Here is a 10,690-nt window from a genome sequence, read left to right on the forward strand (position 1 = left end):
TCGTTTTTTTCAATCCCCGCACTATGGTACCGATATCTCGTCATAATTGGTGGTAAGGATCTCTCCTCTAGACAGTGCTTGAAACTCTGGATGATCCACCAAAAAATAATGTCAAAACCCATTGCAAAATATCTCCTTTGACCTTTTTAGAGGTATAAAATCTAAGTTAAATTAATATAGTGATAGTTTTAAGGCTGCAATTTTACTCTTAAAGTAAAAGCCCTAAAAGTACCTAAAGGAAACATAACCTTGATATCGCTGAACATAAGGGGGTGTTGATTGATAGGCCTCCGTATAGGACCATGTTATTTCCCATGCTGCTCTCCAAAACTACTATAGTTCCTTGCTACAATACATGGCCATGTTGATGCCCATGTTACCTCCTAGAGCTTGGAGACTTGATCAATTTTGTCTAAAAATCACCCTAAATTTAGTTATTTTGCTTCAAGCATATAATTTGTGACCTAAATAGGAAAAGGAAACAAATCAAGTAACACAAACATGAGAATTACTTAAAAAAAAAAGAAGCAAAATGTATCAATTTAGGGTATAGAAGAAACACACACACACACACACATATATACTGATAGGGACGTAAGTGTACGTGCCAATCTAGTAATAGAGTATGTTGAAAAGTAATGTATCAATCCTCAATGAAAATAAAGTCTAATAATACTAATCTTTAGTGGAAAAACTAGCCTACTTAAAGTGGTGTGATGTGCAACAAATTTAAAAGAAAGCAAGAATCAAAAGTACTGAAGTAAGTACAGCTAAACAAGCAAAGGGATCGAGGTGCTAGGCTCCTTATAGTGTTTTATAAGTCCAAGACAATGGTTGTAAGTGTAGCAATCCTAATTGAACTGAGAGAAATCCTAAAGTATACTATCCCTTTTCTCAAGGTGAATAGTAAATAATCTTGCTGGTAAGGTGTTGATACAAATAACCCTAAGATCACCTTGCACTCTATGAAATCTTAACAAGAATTGACAATAATTCAAAATGTAAACAATCATTCTCTTAAAGTAATTGTCCCTAATTCCATACAAAGTAGAAATCAGATCTCTCTCTCTAGATCTACTCCCTATGATTGCAAAGAGTACATATTAATTTGTCAATTCACTAGGAAGGATCGTGGGAGGAGAACTCTCATGTCCAAAGTACCCTATTTCTAGACTTACTCACAAATCCACTTCAATCGTGCTATGCCTATGCTAGGTAAGTCTCTTGACTCATCACATAAGCACGTCAGACATGAAACTAGGGTTTTGCCCCAATAGCATTCAAGACAATAAGAACACACAATTGAATTAAAAGTAAAGGATTACAATTAAAAATCAATGTAAGATATGAAAGATCCACAATCAAAGTCAATCAAATCTTAACCCTAGAGTTAATGCCCAAACACCTATAAAATTAGCTCTCCATCAAGGGAGAGCAATCAAATAATACACAAGATATAACAAAAATTATTACAAAGCATTAAAACCCCCTTTTCTATTGTGCCTCTTGAGATTATCGAAGAACTTCCCCCTTTCCTTTCATGAACGTCGCCAAGGTGCTCCCCAACATCTTCAATCCTCTTCCTTGAAGATGGGTAAGTCTCCTCTCCTTGATGAATCATCCTTATAAATCTAGAGAAAACTCTTCCCTTTTTCCCCAAGCTTGGTAGTCCAAAGATCATCTCAAAACCCTCGTCAGAATCTTTTATATCTAGCCACTTATGGGTAGCTTACAGACATAAGAACGAGGCCATAAGGAGTTGGAGATAATAGGTCGTGTGCCTTACAAGCCACCTTTCGGGCGTAAGCCCTGCCTGTAAAGTCTTATGTCTTGATGTTACAGCCCCCAGCTTACAACCATAAGTGCTATGCCGTAATCTTCTCTAGATGGCTCTTGCAACCACCCTTAAGGTCTTATGGTACTCCCTGTAAGCTCCTTTCGATAGCCCTTATAGTATGACTATTGGCGTAAATCCTAACTGTAAGTCTCTTTGTTTTATCCTTATGTTCCCCATTATGGGCATAAGCATGCCCGCAAGGTTCTCTGTCGGAGGCTTATGGTCGTAAGGTTCCCTTAAGTGGTTCTTTCTAGCTTGTTCTTAATTGTTGATATCGAAAGAACTTCATCTTCTTTGTTTTGGCTTTTAATGCTTCTTTTGGCTCTCTCTCACCCTTAAGCACTACCTGGTACATGAGAATATGATTTTCACCATGTTTAGCATTATTTTCCATAAGAATACTTTAATGCATGGCGACTAAGTGTACAAAATAATATTAAATGATACACAAATATACACTTATCATATACATACATATATATATATATATATATACCCAAATACTTATCACTAGTTTAGCAAGTGTTTGGGCTAAGTCGGACCTATGTTGCAATACCATGTTATAACACCATGTTCTAGGCTTGTGGAGATTTGAAGGCAGAAAAGGAAAATTCAAGAGGTGTTTTAAGTGGACTTCTATAAAGTCTCATCTTAAGGATTTATGGTGCAAGACAATGAGGAATAAGGAGTAAGGCTAGCACATTATGCCATCTTACAAGAGTGAGAACTTATTATTAAGGGTGATAGCGACAATATCTTGGTGAAGGAGTGTCTTATCAGTGGGAGGTTGAGACCAATGGGTTGGTTGAGTCAAAGCTTCAGAGATAAAGATTTTTTATCACCAATACATTTTAGGGAGTGTGTGTGTATACGTCCTTTGTTTATAAAACAATTATATTATATTATCTTTTACCTCTTCTAATGGATTGATTCTCTTAGGCTTAGCCTAGCAGGCATAAATATATTGTGTCGAATTACATGAACAAACTTTGGATCCTCTTCTCTTCTTTTTTACAGGTATGTTTGCTTAAAACTTAAAAAAATAATAATCCACAACAAGTAATGGAACTAACTGTTATTATATTTCAAATTAGTTGTAGCCAAGAAAAATTTGTTCTCTTGTATCATGAGAAAAATATACATAATTAATGAAAATAAACATTCTGAGATATAACAAATAAAATAAATAGCGATAATTGTTCCTGATGGACTTAACTATTAAATGAATTTTGAACATCAAATTAAACATAACAACACTTTTATTCTACTATGTTACCCAGTTAGTGGATTCAATCATCGGCTATAATTAATTATTCATGATGCACATAATTACCAACTGAATGAATTTGAAGATCTATATTTTATTTAATAAGAAAACCAAATTTTCTTGGTTCGCTACATGATTTGCTAATTAACAACATGTTTCTCTAACACTGCGGCATGTCTTTAGGAGGGGGCAAAATCTTGGACTCAGGTGTCGCACCATTCTTCACGATGAACACAGTATTCATTCCCCAGCTTTGATGCCGATCCACGTGGCAATGCATGAACCAAACACCTGTATTAACATGATAAAAAATAATCAGATCAATATAAAGTAATAGTTTGGATAGATTGCAAGAATTGATGATGAAGTTAAGAATGATTTCGAAGACAAAGGTATGAGTGTTGACCAGGATTTTTTGCTTTGAATCTTATAGCGGTCCATCCAACCTTGGGAACCCCAACAGTGTTCAGGAATGGTGGGTCCACAAGATTGTAACCTTGAGGGTCTTTTTGCTCATCAAAATTACCGAAGCCCATTCCGACCATATAGACACTTTGACCGTGCAAATGCATGGGGTGGTTCTCTATAGCCAATAGGCTGGTCCCTTGAAACACCAGTTCTATGCTTGTGTTATACTCCACCATCCTCACCTCTGTCCCCGTCTTTGGTATCATGGAATATTTCGGCAAGTCATCATTAGTGAAGTTGTAACTAAAAGGAGGCCTAGAAGGAAACCCTTCTTCAAAAACCCCTGGAATTTGATGGTAGTAAGCATCTAGTATCGGTGTGGTCGTTGGGTCTTCAAAGCTTATATTGTTTAGACTAGCTGAAATGCTCATGTTATAAGGACCAAGGCATGTATAATTCACATCACATGGAAGTACGTTCACAGATACAGTTATGATCAACCGTTCATTGATTGTCTGTGGGACATCAACGGGGTGCTCTTTGCTTGCCAGACTCCGAAGCTGAGTGACAAAAGTGGTGACAGCATCTGTATCATTATTAGTTGGTAGAGATGGGAGGGTTGGTGTTGAGTCTAAAAATGTTTTGTTACTTCCGGGAGTGACATATTCTAATATGGCGGTAGTGGTGGTGTTATCATACTTCACTCCTGGTGCATCTCCATAAAGCGAAGCCGCCATGTAATAACGGTTGCCGGATGATGGTGATGATGTATTGAGTTTTTGATTAGCGACAAGCAACAGGTCTATTGTTTGGCCGGGGCTGATCATGATGACATCTGTGTTGAATGGCTTGGTATAACTGCCATCAGCGCCAACCACTGTGAGCTGGTGTTGGGCAACGGCAAAGAAGAGTTCATTGTTGATGGCAGCGCTGATCACTCGGAGGAGGTAGGTCTTGCCATACTCAACTTGTGCAGTGAATGTCCCTGAGGGTTGGCAAGAGTGACACACTGACAGGTTAAGTTTACTGTTGGATATGGAAGTGGTAAATTAAATAATCTCAGGTTTAGGGTTTTATAGATGATTACAACCTGGTTTGGAGCAATTGTAGAGGTCTCCTGGCTGACCGTTGATGGTATAAGCATCAGAGGAGTTAGAATCACCTCTAGTGTGCAGGGCGTAGTCCAAGACTTTATTGACATCGTCCTTCCACCACTCGCCTATGTATATTTTAAAAAGTAAAACTTATAGAAAGGTCAGCATCCCTGAGCTAATGAAAATAAATAATAATATTATAATAGTTTTTACTAGACACCCCATCGTCGCCATTTATGTATTGGGTATGGGAGAGTGGGGCTCAAGCAAAACAATATTTTATTTATTTTTTTATTAAATAATAAATAACAGAATAGAAAATTATGTACCACGAACCTGATACCGAATATATCAATTAAATAAAATAATTTTTATATTCATGAAATAACATAATAAAAAATTTTATGAAGATGATTATGTAGAAATAATAATAATAGTAAATAAAGATTTTAAATATAATTTTAAATTATGGTAGCCTCAAAATTATGGGGTCCTCATGATAAAATAAAATTTATTTAATTTAATATATATTTAAAAATATATTAACTGCATGATTTTATGAATAAAATACTAAAAGATATAAACTTTAATATAAATTTTAACTTTTATTAAAAAAAATATAAGGCCTAAGAAATCATCTGATTCATCGCATAGTCACATGCCATAATTGCTATGCCTGGGCCGGCCTTCCTTTTAATAATATTAGCTACTTGGTACCTCTTTTTCTTTTTTTAAAAAAAAAAAACTGCCAGCCCTTCAGTATATATTGTTATACAGGAGATGTAATGCATATACCCAGTATGATGGGAATCTCCTTGTAAGGTTTGGCAAAGGGAAAGGATGAACCAAGCTTTGGGTAGACAAAGATGGCGCCATGGACAGTAGCCCTGTCCCAGTTACTGTGTGCATGCCACCAAATGGTACCTTCCTCATCGGAGAGAAGAATCTCATAGCTGAACTCATGGCCAGGCCGGATAGGGCACTGTGTGATGTATTCCGGGCCATCATACCAAGGGTTCCTTGGCTGATGAACACCATGCCTGTGATATATAGTAAGATATACATGAAACATTTTGCTATTTTGCAGCTTGCAGCATGTGGTTGACAGTTGCTTGCATATCTATCTTAAAAACATAGGTACTTACCAGTGGAGGGTGATGTTGGATTCCACATGGTTGACAACATTCACAATGATGGTGTCACCCCTGCGAGCATATATAGTTGGCCCCGGAAACTGTCCATTCACTGTCATAATGCTCTTTGTTTGACAAAGTCGAGTGTAGTTAGCTTCTGTTATCTGCAACAAGAAAACAAATAAACAGGTGACCAAGGAAGTTCAAAAGGGCAATCAAATTAATAATCTGAATACAGAGAGGTAACAAGCGCAACCTACAAAAAACTTATGGTGATGAGTCTTGGCTGAGACAGGACAAGAAAGCAGTCTATAAAGCAATAGAAGCCTCAGCAACTTCAGAATCAAACTCATTTTCCAGGCAAAAGCAAGCCTTACTGTCTGATGAATTAAAATGGAAGAGAAAATAAAGTCCCTTTGGATGTATATTGCCTTCAGAATTTGTAAACTCAACTAACCTTCTTGATGTATAATTGCTTTGAGACAAACACCCCGGGATGGCTTTCAGGCAGATGCTTCCAGCAGTAATTAAATCCTCTAAAATGTCAAGGAATAATCATGTTAACAAATAGATCAATTCAAGTGCTCTTTCATCAATTCACATCTTCAACTGAAACGGTATTAGGTCTCGGTAAGGTGGTCAATTCATTCAGCATGTGTGATGCCTCGAAACACGGCACAAACAGATACTGTACACTTGAAGATTGTTGTACATTGAAAACAAAAGATCATAAACAAGAGTATGAGTTTGACATCCTAATCAAGCATGGTCACAACATGTTGTCCAAGCATTTTAATTAAAATCCTAATCACAAAAAAGTGTTTCACAAATATCACATCTACTTCACTCACGCAGTTCTCACGGCATGAAAAAGATAAAATAATAGTAACAGCTTGACAGCCCAATAAAATTACATCAATTAAACTAAACTAAGCATGGCTTTATGTGCCATAGAAGTTTGATAATCTACAAGGAAAATAAAACACTCTAATTTGACAATCTACAAGGAAAATAAAACACTCTAATTTAAGATCATAAATAGCAGAAAAAAGGAGTTACTCTCACCTATCTTCGGATTGGAGACCCCCTCCTCTGTCTGGGGGCCAGAAATAAATAAGAGAAGAGAAAGGCTAGTTGAAATTTTGCTAAAATATCCCTACCATTTATATTATTAAAAAGGAGTTCTAAATAAATCTTGAAATTTTTGATATTTGTGACTTAGCCCCTAGAATCTCTTAAATTTTTTAAAACACTGGGAAAGGGGCTACAATTTTCTACTCTATATTCATTTTTTATATTGTTCTAAATTTTAAAAGTCAAATATAAAGGTTGAATTTTCTTTCCATCTTAAAAAGAAAAGTATGTCATTTAGATTTATTTTTTCTACCAAAACTATGTATTGTTATTATTTATGGCTTTTCGTCTTCTTGAAATTAAAATGGTTTGAATCCTTTGAAAAAAAGAAAGTTATGATATGATTGTTTTTTCCCAAAATTATGATGATCTTTTACAAACAATGGGTCTTCCCTCTCTGTCAGTTTGAAGGTTCTCAGTTTTTGCTTGGTGTGGGGAGCAGAATGAATCAAATTGCAACTTTGTAAGTGATATGGTTTCACATAGCCGCCATTGAAGAAAAGTATGAAAAATATTTAAAATTAAATAAACGAAATAAAATAAAATAATAGACTAATATTGGAAGTTTGAAAGTTTAATATGCACAGATTGTCATATAAACCATGCATGTTCACGTTATAACTTTTTTTTACTAATAAACAACAAGTGCACCATGCATTTTTCGGGTTATATTGATTCAAATGTATATTAGCCATTTTTGAAATTAATTATAATTTTAAAAATAATATACTATGCTCCAAATTGATTAGAAATATATATATATATATATATATATATATATTGAAAATTTTAATTTATATTTATTGAAGAAATACATTTTTTTGGGGAATGAGATTGTACAAAGTCCTTGTCAAGGGCTTATGGCTGCAGAAAAAGATAAATTATTAAAAAGTTAAAAATTATTTATGGTTAATCCACTTTTATTAAAAAAAAGGTGGTTGAAAAAAGAATGTTTACCAACTATCTTTCCTTCATCATGATATAAAAATTAGTAAAGTCACTTAAATAAATCTACTCCCAAAATAATATTTGAACATTCAATGAAGGTGTAAATTCTGGATTATCTATATTACAATTATTTGTTTATACTATTTTTAACAATAATCTCGGAAGACAATGAAGGTAATTTTATTCTTGTTTTAATGCTTTTGAAGAGATTAGCATAGATAGTTTATAAATATAAAAACCTGGAAGACCATTGAAAAGTGGAATTTGTCAAGTATTTCAGGATAGCTTTTTTTTTCAAAGGTAAATGCCAATGGGGGCTAATTTTTATTGAAAATTTAATGTTATCAACAACTATGAAAGTCATATATATATATATATAGGTTAATAAAAGCCGGAATTATAGAACATTGGGAGTGATGAAATATGATGTTGAATGTTATAATTTAAAAGAAAAAAATTCAATTCCTATCTTTACTCAACCCATTATATATTCAAAATATCAATATGGCTAAAAAAGCTGATGCCTGGCAAAGTTGGACTTTAAAGAAAAATATATAAGAAGAAAAAAATTAAAGTATAATATAGTCATTCCTGAAAAGGACAAACAAAATTAAATTAAATGGCTATGATGAAAACTTGATGGCATGAATTACTAAACTTTGAACTTTGGATATAGTTGTTAAGTCCATTGCATTGAAAATGATTTGAGCTCAATTTATTGTAACTTTAGTTACAAGATGATGATCTTTAGACATCTCATTGGGGCAATATAAATATATATATATATATATATATATATATATCATTATTTAGTGAGCACCAACCACAAATTAACGACCACCGTGAACTTAAAAAATAAGATGGAGATCACTTCAGTCAAGCTAGTGCAGGCAAGAGGTGAAAAGTGGCGCCGAATTTTCAATTGGATGGGGAGCTCAATTCTAAGGTGCTCAACTTTTCAAGTAGTGTGGGGACCTACGAAGTACATTATTATTAGGGAATAACTTAGCGAAGTTAGATGAGTGTACTTTAGGAAACAGTTTTGGTTACTGCAATTAATTGTAAAGAATCGTAATGTGAACCTAGTTTTTATACTGAAAAAGACTGCTTTTGGTTTCTATGTGAAATCGGCTTTTACATACGTAAAACAGTTTTAGCTACTAGATGTCTTTTATTGCATTTCAACTCTAGTAGAAAATTTTTGTGAAGTTGAAATCGCAAAGAAAACATTTGAAATTTAAAATCACCATTCTTCACTCTCCAAATTATGCATTAAAAAAAAAAATGAAAACTTACATGTAATCAATTGTTAAGATAATTAAACTTATACTTATTTATATTTTATTAAAGTTTATTTATTTTTATTTAAAATATACCAATTTGTATTTAATTTTAATTAAAAATTTTTTATATAAAATTAAAGAATTTTATATATTTTTAATTAAATAAAATTATTATTAAGTTAATTAATTAATTAATTTACATTAGTGTTAAGAGTAGAAGGGGAGAACTAAATTAATTATTTTGACTTAGTGTTTAATTATTTAAGTTTCTTAGTATTATTTGGCTTAGTTATTTGAGTTTCTGATTATTATTTTTAAATGTAATAAATACTTTATTAAATCATTTAATTAATTTAAAAATTAAATTAAATTAAATTAAATTAATTATTTTAATTTAAATTATTTTTTTAAAATGCATTAAATAATTAATAATAATCTGATATATTGGAGGTAATCTTACACTTTACTTACATTTCGTACCATATCTTCTAACTTACATCAAAACCAAACAATTATAGTAATGCAAAGATTTTTAGTTACAAATGAAACCAAACAAAGCAGTGATGTAAATAAATCGACAGATTTTCACTTACACTGTAATTTCACTTACAGACAACCAAACAGCCCCTTAGTGTAGTTCATCATTGGATGTTTGACACGTGGCATGAGATGAGTAATTTTTTTAAAAAAAAGGATGAGAGCATTATAGGGAAGTTATTATATTTTTATATATTTTTGGGACAAGTGTCATAATATTAATAGTGAACTACACTAACTACACCTATCTAACTTCACCTTAGTCATTCCCTTATTATTAGATTTTATAAAAATACTTAACCAGTTACTAGGTTAATTTTAAGTGGATGGTGAATAAATTTTTAGTTCCTAAGATTTTTATTGTTTGATTGTTTGAGTTCAAAATATGTTAGATACAATGATATTAAGAGTTTTCGGTTAAGTGCTTAATCTCTGTATTGGATTAATATAAGACACATGAATGGAATGTTAGATCACATGCTATTAAAGCGATGAACTTTCAACTGCGTTTATTGTGGGGCCAACCAAGTATATTATGATAAGCTTTTATAAAACTGCGGAACAGCCTGAACCAGCCATTGATCTCCAAATTACTATATTGATGGATCTTATTATAAACTTTGATGAGGCAACGATCTATCACAGTTCTCAAAACAATTAATATCAATTTCTTAATTGGGAAGGATCTAGAATGTGCTAAGGACTCTCTTAGGAAATGGGTCTATCTCTAACTTTTAATAGAGGGTCAGTCATAGTGGCACTTACTAGGAAAATCACTAAAGTATAGCCGTCTCTATTCAATACCGTTCTCTTATTGTATGTCTTCCGACTACGTGGTGCTAAGGGCCTCTCGTAGCATTTATATAGGGTAATTTTGAAAAATAAAAAATGGTTTTAAAAAGTACCCTATACATTATGTTCCCCTTCAGAGTATAATTGTGATTAGTTAACATTTTAGTCTATCTTTAGTGTTTATAAGACGGTCAATCATCTCTTAGAATTTGAATTGGGTTGTGGCACCATTAAAAAAATCCTAGGAGGGTAGACGT

The 10,690-nt window shown here is 33.0% G+C and overlaps 1 protein-coding gene across 3 annotated transcripts; it reads right to left on the minus strand.

The window, feature by feature from the left end:
- Positions 1 to 3,231: 3,231 nt before the first annotated feature.
- Positions 3,232 to 6,679, minus strand: LOC120264622 (laccase-21-like). Of its 3 annotated transcripts, none has more exons than XM_039272442.1 (7): positions 6,197 to 6,678; positions 6,000 to 6,119; positions 5,752 to 5,903; positions 5,402 to 5,646; positions 4,603 to 4,731; positions 3,511 to 4,497; positions 3,232 to 3,395 (listed from the first exon to the last, which is right to left on the minus strand). In XM_039272442.1, exons 2-7 carry the CDS (start codon positions 6,090 to 6,092, stop codon positions 3,265 to 3,267), a joined length of 1,737 nt encoding a protein of 578 aa, XP_039128376.1. In that variant the 5' UTR covers positions 6,093 to 6,119; positions 6,197 to 6,678; the 3' UTR covers positions 3,232 to 3,264. The 3 variants fall into 3 exon arrangements, with proteins under 3 accessions (XP_039128376.1, XP_039128378.1, XP_039128377.1); XM_039272444.1 differs by having other exon boundaries at positions 6,000 to 6,048; positions 6,197 to 6,279; XM_039272443.1 differs by lacking the exon at positions 6,000 to 6,119 and having other exon boundaries at positions 6,197 to 6,679.
- Between the last annotated feature and the right edge of the window lie 4,011 nt (positions 6,680 to 10,690).

This window comes from Dioscorea cayenensis, chromosome 7 (genome assembly GCF_009730915.1).
Source record: "Dioscorea cayenensis subsp. rotundata cultivar TDr96_F1 chromosome 7, TDr96_F1_v2_PseudoChromosome.rev07_lg8_w22 25.fasta, whole genome shotgun sequence".
In the NCBI taxonomy this organism is placed as follows: Eukaryota; Viridiplantae; Streptophyta; class Magnoliopsida; order Dioscoreales; family Dioscoreaceae; genus Dioscorea; species Dioscorea cayenensis.